This window comes from Hypanus sabinus, chromosome X1, assembly GCF_030144855.1.
Source record: "Hypanus sabinus isolate sHypSab1 chromosome X1, sHypSab1.hap1, whole genome shotgun sequence".
NCBI classification, from domain to species: Eukaryota; Metazoa; Chordata; class Chondrichthyes; order Myliobatiformes; family Dasyatidae; genus Hypanus; species Hypanus sabinus.
In genome coordinates, this window is record NC_082738.1 from 56,165,663 (window position 1) to 56,181,673 (window position 16,011).

Below are 16,011 nucleotides of genomic sequence, written 5' to 3' on the forward strand. Positions count from 1 at the left end.
CCTTCCTACACAGCCAATGATCCTCCATTTTTCTTAAATCCTTACCCAAGGGCCTCCACCCATGTCCTTATTGTATCGGCCTCTATCAACACCTCCAGCAGTGCATGCCACACACATACCACTCAGTCTAAAAAATCTACCTGATATCTGCTGATGCAATAGAATGGCTTAGAATCACAAAGGTGATGAAATCTGAAGTGCTTATTTGGGGTAGTACAAAATGGGCCTTACCGTCCCAATGAGCCATGCAGCCCAGCAACCCACCTATTTAACCCTAGCCTAATCACAGAACAATTTACAATGACCAGTTAACCTACTAACCAGTAGGTCTTTGGACTGTGGGAGGAAACCCACATGCACACAGGAAGAACATATGAACTTCCTTAGAGGACACTGAAATCACGCTAACCACTACACTACCACGACTTGTGCGACTGATGTGGAAACAATTCGAAAGGACACAATAGGTTTCCAACTGCATAGTGCTTCAAGTGTTGTTTAGGAACTAATTTCCAGACAAATACTTCCGAACCTGCGAGTGGACCTTAAACCATACAATTCCACTGTGTATTCATAACCAAAGATGGTGCACAAGTACTTTTCAGTAATGCTGCACCAAGACAAATAAACCTACAGTGTTTCAATTTCTAGTTATCCTGTAACAGTTCCCAATTAATTGAAGCAGGATAATCGGAATCGTTATGTACAATGTTAAAAAAAATGCTCCTAGTCTAGTCTCATCAGATATACTTGATATTACACATTCTGTTCCAGTAATTTCAAAGCGGTGAGGGGTCTCTAAAATACAAGAGGGATCTTGGATTTGTACCATGACCATCAATGGTAACCTGAAGTGCCAGCTTCAGTCAATTTCCACCAGCATTCAGGAAAAATGACAGGAGACATAGGGGCAGCAAAAGGAAAAGTGAAAGACATTTCAACTCCAGTATCTATAGAGACATCTATCATTACTGGCAGCAATGCCCGTGTTCAATGCAGATGAGAAATTGTCTTGATCACAAACTGACTGGAATCCACTAACACGTTAAGAAATTAAATTAGTCAATATCTTAAACTCAAAACCAAGGTTGCACATCATGAATCTGTAAAGCTAGTCAGATGACCAAACAGGATTACAAACTGTAACCCATACAAGAAAAAAGTGTCTATTTTAGAACCTATGAATAAAATGACAGCACGTTGCAGCTGAAGTGGAGACAATGGGCAATTCTGTCAGTCAAGCAGAGTGATGACCATGCCAAATGAGATTCAAATTTAATCCATATGCATTTGTTCAACTATCATCCATTCACTAAATTGCTTCCTGTCAAAATCTGCATTTCCTCTACTTTTTAAAATCAAATTAGTTTGTTCCACTGGACCACTTACCCAGCCACATTCTCTGCCTCCAACTCATTGGCTGAAAAATGCCATTAAATATCAGTTTTAAAATTTATCAGGCAGACATTTTTTTTAAATACAGCAAATGCATATGTTTTGCTACTTATAAATCTTACATAAATGATCTATCTTTCAAAAAGCACATATGGTTTGCTTTAGTCAAATGAATAAATCTGCTTTCAGAGAGAACTTTCACATGAAAATTCTAATGGCCAGTGTACAGAAGTACAATTCCACATTCACCCAGTTAAGAGAGAGATTCACATTGCATCCCAATGGACACAGTACAAGAATGAATTGATCTAATATACATACTAAACACAAATATCTCGCCAAGAGTTAGAAACTGCTACATAGGTAATCTTTTAATGCTGAGAAAGAACATGAAGAGCAAGTGGCTGTCATCACTGGGCCAATTAGATTTACTGAATTTATTTTTTCTTTTGCATCACTTCAACAGATACAGAAAGGTACCAAGGGATGTACATTGATTCGGATCTCTTATCAGTCCAAGTTGATGCATTTATTAGTAGTGTCAGCAGTGGATCCATGTTCCAAGCTGGATTACAAATGGGTAAAATAAATAAAATTACAGATCACTTTGGAGGAAGGCAAATTAATTCCTTGTTAAACCAGCTGGATGATCACATCATCTAATTTAAAGCATTAAAACAGTAAAATGTTATCTATGCTAGCACAATTACAAACATTAATGCCTTGAACTTGGCCACATGAAGTCAATCCCAAAGAATCAAGTCCTGTTTGGCACTTCTTTCAGCCAAAAACATGAATGAGCCTCCTGAACTTAACACAATACTATGTTCAATTTTTAAAGTTTCATAAAGCTGTGTTAGTACTTAAAATAGCCACCCTATTTCTGCCCAATTATCAGCAGCATATAACTTGCAGTACCAGGGGTCCCAACACCCTCGACCACTGTTACACGATAAGGAATGACTACTGAGGGTGAATCCATGGAAAGTATCTAGCCCAGACAGGCTATCTGGCCGAATGCTAAAGACCTGTGCTGTTCAACTGGCTGGAGAGTTCACCTCTATCCTGAGCCTCTCGCTTCTGCAGTCTGAGGTTCCCACCTGCTTCAAGCAGGCTTCAATCATACCAGTGCCCAAGAAGAGCATGGTGACCTGCCTCATTGACCATCACCCAGTAGCAATTACATCCACAGTGATGAAGTGCTTTGAGAGGTTGGTGATGAAACATATCATCTGCCTGAGAAACAACTTTAAACTGCTCTAGTTTGCCTACCAGCACAACACCCCATTGCATTCTCTCTCCACTCAATTCTGGAATACCTGGACAGCAAAGATGCATATATCAGGACGTTCTTTATCAATTACACAACATTCAATACAATCATTCCTTCAAAACTAATAGATAAACTTCAAGACCTTGGCCTCAATACCTCTGTGCAATTGGATCCTCCATTTCCTCAACTGCAGACCCCAGTCAGTTCAGATTAGTACATCATCTCCTCCACAAACTCCATCAGCACAGGTGCACCACAAGGCCATGTGCTTAGCAAACCTCTCCCCCACTCTACTCACTTTATACATATGACGGTGAAGCCAAGTGCAACCCCCAATATCATGTTCAAGTTTGCTGACGACACTATTGTCATGGGTCAAACAAAGATGATGAATCAGCATACAGGATGGAGTCTATAAATCTAGCTGAGTGGTGCCACAACGACCTCCTACTTGATGTCAGCAAGACCAAGGAGATGATTATAGACTTCAGGAAGAGGAATTCAGAGATCCATAAGCCAGTCCTTATCGGGGACCAGAGGTGGAAAGGGCCAGCAAATATAAATACCTTATTGTTATCATCTCAGAGGATTTGTCCTGAGGCTCACCATGCAAGTGCAACTACAAGGAAATCACAGCAGTGCCCCTACTTCCTGAGGTGCTTACAAAGATTTGGCATGACATCTAAAACTTTGATAAACTTGTACAGATTTGCAGTGCAGAGTATATTGACTGGCTGTATTACAGCCTGGTATGGAAACACCAATGCCCCTGAACAGAAAAACCTCCAGAAAGTGCTGGATACAGCCCAGACCATCATGGGACAACCCCTCCCCACCGTTCAGCACATCTACACAGAGCACTGCCACAGGAAAGCAGTATGCATCAGAGGACCCCCACCACCACTCTTCTCACTACTGTCATTAGGAAGGTAGTACAGGAGCCTCAGGACTCACACCACCAGATTCAGGAACTGTTATTACCCCCTCAACCATCAGGCTCTTGAACCAAAGGGGGATAACTTCACTTGCCCCACCACCTTCATTTTGAAGGACTTTTTAAAATCTCCTGTTCTCTATATTGCTTACCTGTTCTTTCATGTTTGCACATCAGTTGTTTGTCCTGTTGGGTGTGGGCTTTAAATGATTCTATTTTGTTTCTTTGATTTACTATGCATGCCCACAAGAAAATAAATCTCATGGTGACATGTACTCGATAATAAATTTACTTCAGTTCTTCACCTTAACTTAATGTTTCCAATTTGCAGTAAAGATAAAAAAAATGCAAAATTGTGAAGATCTTACCTTGAGGAACACAACTCAATACAAGTCAAAGTTCCAGAAAAAAAACAACCATCCATTGATCATTGTGTAATGAAGATTGTGTAATGTTGAAGACAGTTCTTGCTAAAAAACTGACTGCACAGTATAACATAAAGCCACTGATTAAGAAATGTCTACCATATTGCAAGAAATCAGTCCAGAATGAAATTTCATTAACCATTGTTAACTGAAATACATCTAGAAACCAAATATATTATTGCAAGGATGTAGCTCCATTCGAGAGAATAGCTTAATGCAAGAGGAAAATCTTTACAATAACTGTATCACATGGAATAACGTGTTCATTTTTCCCCAATCACAAGATTGCATAAAAATCAATTTTACTGACAGTCTACATTTTTTTTTTCCACTTTTGAACTCAAAAACAAAAAATACTGTGACTGAATGCTCACCTTGAGTTTCTTCCCTTTATAGGGATTCTTCACATTTTCTTGGACATCCAAAATCAGCTCTGATAAAGTACGGAATTTTCTCACCTAAAAACAAAATTTGGAACTTAAAATGGCCAAGAGAAAAAAAAACTTAACTGTGATTCTTGAAGGCATATCGTAAATAGTTTATAGCCCTTAACTCACATTCTCTGGATGCTTTCAAGAAGGAGCTAGAAAGGTATCTTATGGATAGGGGAATCAAGGGATATGGGGACAAGGCAGGAACCGGGTACTGATATTAGTTTATCAGCCATGATCTCAAAATGGCAGTGCAGGCTCAAAGGGCCGAATGGTCTACTTCTGCAACTATTGTCTGTTTCTACACAGCCATTCACTTAAAAGACACCTCTGCACCCAATGTGAACTGGAGGTCAAATGGGGAAAAAACAAATATTTAGAGTGCACTAATGTAGAACTAATGACCTAGAAGTGCTATCATCTAGTGACTACTTGGTTTATCTTTAAGTAGTATGAGCACATCCAGAATTGCTATCCAAAAGCATGGCAGTCAGGTACCCACACTCAAAAAACGTTGAAATGTGCCTTAAAATGAAGGCACATTTAAAAGGAAGCTCTATAAAGTCAAAGTTCCACTATCTTAATAATGAGTAACCCCATCATGTTCACTACTCAAACTGTTACTTCAAGGAGCAGCCTAGCCTGTAATACCGCAAAATTTGATTATTCCAGCTATCACTAATGGGATACTATACCACACATAAATATGAAAAATAAACATATCACATCAAGCTATTACTATCCAAAGCAATATTGATCATTAGCATAGTTAAAAGGGTAAATTTCCCACTGCTACTCTAATGCATTTTGGAACCAAAAAAGTTGGTTAATTACCAGGCAATATTTTAGATAAACACCGTTTTACATAGGCCAGTATTACGTACCTTATGGTAAACATTGGGACACACACATAAAGTTATCCTTGTATAATAGTGCATCATTGAGCAATAAATTAAACATACCTCTAATCAACACTGATCTTAAAGGTGCAATCGCCTGAAAACAGCCAAATGTTTATTTGCTTATTCAGACAGCTGCCAATCTGACAAGTCACCTTTTCCACAACTGAAGCACAGCTGGAACAACTACCTATACTTCAAAAATTACAGTGTGCAGCTACTTAAAGCTAAACCCCTTTAGACACAACAGCTAAATATTGACTTACTTCATGTGAGATCTCCGACCACTTCTGTTTACACATTTCTGCTGTATAATGGGCGAAGGTCACCTTATTCCAGTCCATATGTGACTCTGTTGTTTTAAACTTCATCACATCATTGGTAGGAACCATGCTTCTCATGCTATCTAATAGGCCCAGGAGGTCCTCTTTTGGCCACTCTGTGGAGAAAAAGTGAATCAACCTCTACATCACAAAGCAAGTTTCATAAACAATAATTCAATTCTTTCCTGTCCCTTTTAGAAAAAAAATAGCATGTACCGAATGCCATCTGAAAAGCTTTAAAATGAACCCTTCAATCAGAAAAAGTATGATGCATCCTAAGTACAACAAATAAGAATCCAACAACAACTCACCAGCATCAAAATGCAGATAGGAGTCAAGTTTCTATTTAACTGGAATAGAAAAGTTTACCTTGGCTGTGCAGGGAACCACATGAAAAGAACAATTGGCTGCACTAAGTCGCTGAGCATTAAATGGTATAATGACAGGAATAAATGAGAAATACTCAGTGTGACCAAGAAAGAATGGTCTGGCTGCCTTGCAAAAACAAGCACAAGGAGAAAAGTCACCAGTGTAGACTGACCTCAAGATACACAGACATAAAGTTAACATCAGGATTGCTTCTGTTTTGCAAGCTTACATGAAAATATTACAACTATTTCCAAAATCTCTAGGGAATGTTTATTTTTCAACAGCTCTAATGTACCCACTGGATTAAAATGGACATTCAACCAGAAAGAGAACTGGACCAAACACAAAACCACGAAAATTCAGAAGTTGAATATGCTGCAGTGAGCAACTATCTCATGACACCATGAAGCCCTCCCCCCTTTACAATTCTGGGGTAGTAGTGTGATGAAACATTCAACTTACAGCCAGAGTAAAATTTATTATCCGAGTATGAATATGTTACCATACTACTTCATGATTAAAAAAATAGAATAGTTTAGAAAAATTATATACAGAAACAAAGACTAACAACCAATGTGCTAAAGAAATTGTGCAAATAAAAATGAGTTATAAAAAGCCCTTCGAAGTGAATCTAAGTTGTAGTATCAGTTCAGATTTGTTATCCACAATGGTTCAGGAATCCAGTAGGGCAGTAACTATTCCTGAACCTGGTGGTGTGGGACCCAAGGCTCCTGTACCTCCTTCCTGGAGACAACAGCAAGACCTTGGCCTAGATGGTAGGTGACCCTTGATGATGTATAGCACTTTCCTGTGAGAGCACTCCTTGCAAATGAACTTGATAGTGGGAAACTGGGCTGCATCCACCACTTTCCTTCCATTCTTGGGCAGAGATATGGAAAGATGCATGTTAGCTCACGGCCTTCTGACAGTCAATAATTGGATTAGTACCACATCCATCAGTCTAACTCATTCTTTCTACAAAGCATTGGGCCTGCAACATGCATCATCTATAAAATGCACACCATTACTCACCAAGGTTATTTCAACAGTACCTCCCAAATGTGACCTCTATAACTGAATGGAGAGGAGATTCTGCAGATGCCAGAATTCTTGAGCAAGACACAGAATGCTGGAGGAACTCAGCAAGTCAGGCAGCATCTATGCAGAGGAATAAAGAACCCTCCAGCACTGCATTTCCATTGCTCTGTAACTGAGGTAAGAGGCAAAAGGCAGCAGTAGGGACCACATCACCACCTGAAGAAACACTGCCAATCATATGCTGTCTCAACTTGGAAATACCATTTACCTCCAGATCCTGAACCAAGGACTCCCTCAACACTGTAGAAACACTGTCAGGTGCTCAGGCTCTGCACCACATTGCAAAGCACAACCAGAGAGGCACACACAAATTTTCTAAAAGTATTCTGAGTGGAGAATCAGTGCAGTTACTAGGAAGAAGAAAATCAGTTTTGTAAGGCTCACAAATGTCCTTAGGTTTTTATGTGTACATTAATCATAGATTAAAAACTAAGAATGAAAACATTTCTTTTTGGACTTAAAGCTCCAATTTAATGCAGACAAGTGTAAATCATGCTTTTATCTACACTTTGAAGAAATATTTGCATTTTTATATTTATGGAGAATGATGAGTTTAAATGCAGACACAAGGAAATCTGCAGATGCTGGAAATTCAAGCAACAACACACACAAAATGCTGGTGGAATGCAGCAGACCAGGCAGCATCTATAGGGAGAAGCACTGTCGACGTTTCAGGCCGAGACCCTTCGTTAGGACTAACTGAAAGGAAAGATTTGAAAGTGGGAGGGGGAGAGGAAAATGCAAAATGATAGCAGAAGACCGGAGGGTGAAGACCGGTGAAGCTAAGAGCTGAAAAGGTGATTGGCAAAAGGGATACAGAGCTGGAGAAAGGAAAGGATCATGGGACGGGAGGCCTAAGGAGAAAGAAAGGGGGAGGGGAGCACCAGAGGGAGATGGAGAACAGGCAGAGTGATAGGCAGAGAGAAAGAAAAAAGGGGAAGGGTAAAAAACTAAATACATCAGGGATGGGGTAAGAAGGGGAGGAGGGGCATTAACAGAAATTAGAGAAGTCAATGTTCATGCCATCAGATTGGAGGCTACCCAGCCAGTATATAAGGTATTGTTCCTCCAACCTGAGTGTGGCTTCATCTTGACAGTAGAGGAGGCCATGGTGTGGGGTTACACAGATAACATGTTGGATTGTAAGCATCAATGGCAGATTCTTCACTGGTACAGGAAAAACATTATTTATTTTTTAAATTGTGAATTTTCATGTTGGTGGCAAAGCAGCCGTCATGCTGATATCCAAGGCAAACCATAATGTGCATCTGAAGAGAGGGGACCACAATGTTACATAGAGAACACAGGGGCATTGTATTATTTTGTCTTTACAATCATCCACAACTTTATGGATTGTTTTTTAAAAAAGAAGGAAGAAAACTATTCTTAAGAGCAATGTGTTAGACAAACCCCATGTAGGGATTACAAGAAAGGAGCAGCCTGTAGCAATAAAGCCCTATCTAGATCAACCAACCAGAGCTTGGTTATACAGCTGCTGCTCCAAAGCCCCAACAGGCTGGCTGTATTTATTTTTACTGCTGTGTGGTACTTCTGTTTTCTTCTTGTGATTGCATGGATTTCCTCTGGATGTACCAGTTTTCACCCACAAAGGAAATCCTGGTTAGAATGTTGATTGGTGACTGAGTTTCCAGGGGTTTTGATGGGAAAACCACAAAAATAGCCTTCAGGCAGTATCAGTGGGGGAAAATGGAATTGGTAACATAGACTCAATGGGCCAAGTGGCTTCCACCAATATCACAAGGAACTACCAAGCAAAATTCTGGACTACTCAAAAAACAAGTATAAATCTGAGACAATGGAGTTATGAAAATTGCTATTCTCTTTGCCCTTGTATGAAACTTAAGATGCGGGTCAGTATCTCCTATTACTTTAGGGGGAAAAAAAACCTTGTTTCATTTTGTGCTTATTGAAGGGTCAGATCTAGAATTCACACAAATCAGATTCATGCATATGACTCAATATCCTAATCAGCCATCAGCTGTGTTGTGTGGAAAGGACAGCAACAGTGAAGCTGTTAGTTTTAATTAAACACAAGCCCTTTTGTTGTTCTCCATGTAACATATTGCGACTCACTCCCTTTAGATCCATGTTACGGTTTGACTTAGACATCCAAATGATAGCTACCTAGTCACCAACACAAATTTACAATTTTAAGATGTGAATTTTTCCCCATACCAATCAAGAATCTATCAACGATCCTTATAATCCAAGCTATTATCTGTGTAACTTCACACATTTAAAATACATTTAAGCTCACCTTTTCCCACAACTATAAAAACACAAATGTTTCTTGGAAGTATAGATTGAAGTTGCCTTCAAATGAACCAGCCTATAAAGGAGGTGTTTCCAGGCTCAAGAACAAAACTGAGTCAGCTGTTGCCAACACTTGCATAAACAAAATGACCCAAATGGCATTCAATTAATTTGACAACACTTGCATTTTATTTTGCTATACACAAGAGGTCTCAGCCCGAGAGCTGCTAATTTAGCATTTATTGAAGGGCCTTACCTGGACCACTGCCAAATTGAATGAGGTGATCGCCATCTTGCTGGTTGTATACATGCTCACTCATTTCTTTCCCCATTCCACAATCCTCCTCCCTGCATCCTTTGCATTCACCTCAAATCCCAGCTTCTCACCTACCCATTCAATGACACGACTTACCATCACCATGACCATTCCCATCTATCACTCCCTGACTGTATCTAACCTCACTGGTGATGCTCTTCAAAAAAATACCACCCCATCCAGTGCAGCTTTACTCAGCTTCCAAACCCAAATTTGATTCTTTTAACATTTCACATCCTGTTAAAACTATTTTAACTCACCACCTGCCACTGATAATTTCTCCCAAATCTCCTGCCCAATAGTTGTAGTTAACCAACCTCCATTCTCAACTCTGGTCACACTTCACTCCCCAACTCACTTTCTTCTTGAATGCCAGAAAAAGGTGAAATAGCCCAACATATTCTAAACCTCTTGATGATGGAATTTCACAGCTTCCCATTCAGCTTAGTCACTGCAACAAGCTACAATGTGCCCAGATGCTTTGCCTGCAAGTTACCCAACTTTATTTTTGAACAAGGATTGCTTTCCACTAGCTCCATAGAATGGTGAGCAGTAAGACAAAACAGTCTAGGCCGGGGGTTTCAAACCTGGGGTCCATGGCATATCCCCTCATCTTTAATGGCTCATTAAAGCTCAACCACCTCTTTCAGCTTAACATAAAATTATGTTTTCCCTTTTACCTTGATTCACTACTGCTCACTGTAGACCTCCTTACAAACTTTCCTGATCAGTGATTTTGAGCCAGGTTGTATTCCATCAAATTGATCATTGACTGTGTTTTTTTCAGCTTTTTAAGCATTGTGGCTGCAATAGAGTTGTGTACACATTTTCATTTGGGTTTCTAAACTACTTAGCAAAGTTGACTTGCTGGAAATTAATGAGTCCACACTTCTCCCCCTATTGGACCAGGAGGTTATTGATTTAATAAGTTATTTTTTGGGTGCATTAAGTACAGGACTCTGGTCTAATACATTGCTGCTGGAGAACGTAGAAAACTGCTTTCAACATTAAACTCAGCCAATTTTCCTATTCACCAAATGCCATTCTTCTCAGTGGATGGTAGTTGGTATAATGCACACATTGATAACTTCCTTTTAATCCACTCTATTCTTAACATTGACCCCCCCCCCCAAGTATCTCTCTAGATCTTTCTTTAGCCTCTCCCAAATGCAGAGGAAGAGGAAGCAAACATTGTTATCGGAGAATATTTCTCCCCAGTTGAGCACACCAGATGACTTATATGCTCATTTTTGATTCTACCAAATAAACATATAGATGATCTTGGCTAATAATTCACTCATGTGCTAATTCAAAATCTGGACTCCTCTCTCCACGGTCTCAAAGAATTAAAGTTAAAGTCTGTCCCAAGCCTGATAGGCTCATCAGGCCAGTGCTTAAGCTGGTTTCCATAGTGTGAAGCGACTGAGACTCTTCCCCCCCCCACTCCTGATAGGACGTCAGTCTATCACGAGGTTAACCCCCAGCATTTTGCCGGTACCCATTTTCAGCTGGGTGGACTGGAGCAGTGTGCAGTTAAGTGCCTTGCTCAGGGACACAGCACGCTGCCTCGGCTGAGGCTTGAACTCACAACCTTCAGATCGGTAGTCCAACACCTTAACCACTTGGCCACTCGCCACATAGTAACATTCAGAGATAGCTAGTTATCTGAGACTTAACCACACGTGGCAAGGTTGAATTCCACTGCAACAAAAATATAAAGGCACTTTGCACGCCAATAATGAAAAATGTTTTCACGTGAGTCCCCAGTGCGACTAGCTCTAACCCACCAAAATTGTTTACATAGAAACTGCCATCCCCTAGCAAACTGCACCCCAAACATTGGATGATGGCGACTTACATTCTGCCATGCCTAACAGCATCCAGAGTCCCACATTACAATAGGTTAATAGCAAATGGTCATGTGCATGGCCTTCATGATACTAGGCTTTGGCATTTATCAAAGATAAGAAATTCAGACAACATGGTGCTCTACAGGGGAACTGGAACATCTTGAAGAATACTTACTGAGTGCCAGAAAATGGCACATTAAAAACAGCAAACCAAATTCCAAATAATGGGCAAATATGAAACACGAATAAACCTTGAATACACAAAATCTGAAGGAACTAAATTAAGTTCTTCATATTCATTGCCCAACAGTAATCCAGGCATTAAACATTCACAGAATGAACAAACCTGAACATTTTCTTGCCGAGTTCCATGTGTAAGATGGCACCGTCATAAAATTTCCGGAGCAGGGAAAGGTGGAACAGTAACGACCAATTCCCACCTTTAACGTGCACGGTTAACAGAAGCTACACTTTACTTCAAAAATAACCTCAATTATTGACTGAAAAGCTGAGCCATGAAAGTTATTAAATCTCCCAATGGCATGCCTTTTAAAAAACACAAAATTGTAGTGGCTGCACCATGGATTGAGATTCTCTGTATGTCAACCAGTGAAAGTGACCAAACCTGTTACAGATTCAGCTGAAAAGGAAAACTATGGCCAAAAGGCACAATACTTGTTTGAAAATAAAAATCATCTCCTGAACTTTATAAGACTAACAGAAAACATGTACATAAAACTAGATATTAAAACACACAGCTTGATCTGCAATTTTATTGATGCTATCAAAATCACCAATGATTCCTGTTGTAGTACCACTCATGGTGAGTGGAACTAAGAGTCGATGCTACATGGAGTGTCCGTGCTGTGCTCAGGAGGATGATGCCAAGAAACTTGATCCATTCACCATGCTGTTTACGAAAACTCTTGATACTTAGCGCTCTGGATTCAAAATTGCATTTGTTAAATAATCAGCTAAAGACTTTGGTCCTGGACTGTAGGACTGAAAAGACAGAAGGAAAATTGAATCCTCTTTGAATCAACATGACTCTCAAGTGACATTCCCAAATTCAGTCGTACCTTGCACACTAATGATTATTATTAAAACAGTAGACAAATAGATGCTTATTACCAGTATTCTGAGATACTGCAATATTTCAGCTGGATGCTAACCCCACATAATCCCTAACATTTAGTTGTAAAGCTCTGTCACTCAAAAATGATGCTGGGGACATGATTTAAAACTAAGCTTTGGAATAGTTTCAAATCAAAATTAATCTATTCTCAATTTAACTTGGGCATGGAATGCAAGTACTTTTTGAAATGTGATGCAACAAATGAAACATTTTCTCCCATTGCTGGTTCTCTGTCCTTGATTACAAAAAACAGCAAAAACAGATAATGCAAGACAGAGAAATTATAGTTATTCTCTCAAAAGAAAGCTTGGAACATCATTTAAAACCCCATTGTGACCAACAGAGAATGTGACCATCACATACATTATACAACATGGTCACCAAATTATATTTTTGGCTGAAACAAAGTTAAATCCCAAAGAGAAAAAAAGAAAATCAAGATAATCACATAATATCTAAATTACATTAGATTGTATTAGATGTTAGCTGTCATAATACCAAGGGAAACTCAGTGCTCTACATCCATATGATTTATTGTATATGATAAATGCATCACTCCTAGCATCTCAGTCAAAATATAATCAGGGCTTAATTTTTTTCCCTTGCCACCCTACTCCTCTAATTATTCTTTCTTTGATGTTTCAAAATGTTTAATGAAGAATACTCACAATGGCTGAACGTGGCTGTCAGTTTTCAAAGTATTGTAATTTATACTATAAATATTGCTTTAGCGCTACCTGGTCAAAATTGCAATTTGGAATGAAGGGAAGAAGAAATTTTCTGCAATGGTAACTTGAAATAATGAGTTCTCCATTTTACAAATAAAAAGCTTTGAAAATACCACTATCTGGATAAGAATGTAAATGTTTGGGAAAACTCAATTCTTATAGTCCGTTCTGAACGGGCAACCTCGCCTCCATTTAACTCACCTTCCTTAGCATCGCTCACTTCAGTAGTTTCTGCCATTGCTGTCTCTCCGTTCATTCTGCTCGACAGAAACGCACTATTCTTCGAGTCCACCAACTACCTGCGTAGAAGCGAGAGACCAGATTAGGCTGTACCACAAGACCAAAACTGCAACAGCCATCTCCCCCCTGCGCGTGTCTCTATCGCATGCCACTCTAGTCAATCCCCCAGTGCTTACGTCTCCCCTCCCTCCTCTTCCTTTTCCTCCTTTTTCCCTCTAGTATCAGCGAGTGCAACAGCTCGGAGCAGCTGCTCTGTAGAACACCGCCCAGTCGCAGCTTGAGTCCAGGGCAGGAGCGGCGCTGCACGAAGCGGACAAAAGAGAAAGCAAGCATCGGAGACTCGGGAAAGCGCTGCAACTGTGGCCGGGGAGGGGAGCGTGTATCTCGGGTCGGCAGTAACAGCAACTCCTCGGTGGGGAGGGGGAGGAAAAAAAAATACGATGATGAAAGGCAAGGGCGAAAAGCGTCTCCTCTCTTCCCCCGTCGTCTTCTCAACCGCCCCAGCCCAGCTCCCCGACGGCACAGAGCCGCTCCTTGTCTCCCCTCTGCAAACTTCACCCCCCCCCCCCCGCCTCAATGCACCAAACACCAGGCAAGCGCTCCGAGCTCAGCGCCGCCCCCTCATCCTCCAGCCGCTGCCCCCGGAGGCTCGGCCCGACGCGTGGCTCTCTTCTTGTCCCAGTCATGGCGTCTGAGTTGCGGCTGTATTTCGCAGCCGCACGGCCATGTTATCAGGGCTCGGCGCAGTGTCTTTCCCTACCCTAACTATCGAGAAAACCCCGAACAAACTAAATTTTTGTTACATTTGATGCGAAATATTAAAATGTAACGCTTTTTAAAAACGAAAATAAAATTCGAACGAATTTTAAGTTTAAAAAAATCGCTAATTTAATTTTTTTTTAATCTCGAATTTAGCAACTGAAATCAATCAGGAAATTTCATTAACAATCGCTTTTCAGCTACTGATCGTCTCCACTTCCACACGGGCGTCCAAAATTTGCGATGGATTGAGAGCCAACGCAGCCCGGAATGGACGAAGGACTTGGTCCGCCATGTGAGCGCCACAGCCCGGGCTACAACGCGGCACAAACCCGCCACGGAAAAAATAGGCATGAAATTAAAACAGCAAATACAAAAGCGTAGACCTTTTTTTCTAAAAAAAAAGGAATAAAAGTAAATAATCGAACTAAAATTTTAGTTATATTAAATATTTTTGTAAATAAAAAATCCGAGTGAACCGAACAAGTATGAGACGATCCCGTAGATATACATATATGTAGAGATTTATATATAGACGTATATAAAGAGGGTAGAAAAATAAATGAAAAAAAGACTAAAAGCTCAAGGTTAGTTTTAGCGGGCGGACAGTCACTCACCCAGCCCGGGAGCCTCGCACTCTGCTTGAAGAGAGAGACGCGGTAAAATGGGAGCCAAGCAGAGAGAGCAGCGGAAGACAAAAGGGGCCGGAACCGAGGGAATGAATCCGAGACAACGAGCCCCTGCACTGGCGCGGCCACTAGAGCCAACCAGCTTCCTGCTGCTGTCGACAAGAGGCGGCTCCACGGCGCAACCATCTCGGCACAGCCCCATGCCGAACCCCCGCTCGCATTCTCTCCTCGCTCACCTCTTTCAGGAGCGGAGCACACACCCGGCTCTTTCGACATTGTTTTAATACGTTTTAATTCTTTTTCGATAAAATATACGGTTTATTTTTTCTCTGACAGATTTTTTAAACCACCTTACCTTCCGTCTAAGCGTCTTGCAAAACAAGGCGAGCCTGGGCTGAACCTTCGCCAGATCCACGGCGCTGGCCCCGGGCGTGGACGCTTTCTAGTCCCCGTTGAGAGCCGGCATGCTTCGCGATACTTCCGACCTCTCCAATCCCCTTTTTCCGGATCAGCTCCTTCCCCCATCCCCCTTATGCTTCTCCGACTATTTTTGCCTTAACGAGCCCGCTGTATTCGGCTGCTGTCTCGGCAAAAAGCGGCCCCAGCCACCAGCAATTTTAACAGCCGAGAAGCAACGTACAGTGAAGGAAAGCGGAAGGATTTTGTTTTTTTAATAAAAAGACAACAAGATATCTTTCTATAATAAGTAAAAGTTTCGAAGTGAAGTTTGTTATTCTTAAGAAATGTTAAAATAACGAAAGCTGGCACTCCTCGCTCCGCTGCGGCCAGAGTGCTGTCTATCCCCGGACTAATTGCCAGTGTTGAATAGTTAGTTGCAGTGAAGTGCAGCTATTACAATATAACACCGAGCCGCAGCTTTCTTCTTTGCTACATTTTTATTTAATTTCCAACTCCACCTTTGTTGTGCTGCAC

The 16,011-nt window shown here is 40.8% G+C and overlaps 1 protein-coding gene across 7 annotated transcripts in view; it reads right to left on the reverse strand.

The window, feature by feature from the left end:
* ubtf (upstream binding transcription factor) overlaps positions 1–15,724 on the reverse strand; it is a 61,240-nt gene extending 45,516 nt beyond the window's left edge. Inside the window, exons 1-4 of one of the 7 annotated variants that reach the window (XM_059956623.1) lie at positions 15,434–15,724; positions 13,652–13,749; positions 5,624–5,796; positions 4,402–4,485 (exon numbers count right to left, since the gene is read on the reverse strand). In XM_059956623.1, the coding sequence (XP_059812606.1) occupies positions 4,402–4,485; positions 5,624–5,796; positions 13,652–13,706 (312 nt within the window). In that variant the 5' untranslated portion in view covers positions 13,707–13,749; positions 15,434–15,724. Of the gene's footprint in view, positions 1–4,401; positions 4,486–5,623; positions 5,797–13,651; positions 13,750–13,866; positions 14,563–15,066; positions 15,386–15,433 lie in introns of those variants that run through there. The other 6 variants (XM_059956622.1, XM_059956621.1, XM_059956619.1 and 3 more) reach the window with 6 other exon arrangements.
* Between the last annotated feature and the right edge of the window lie 287 nt (positions 15,725–16,011).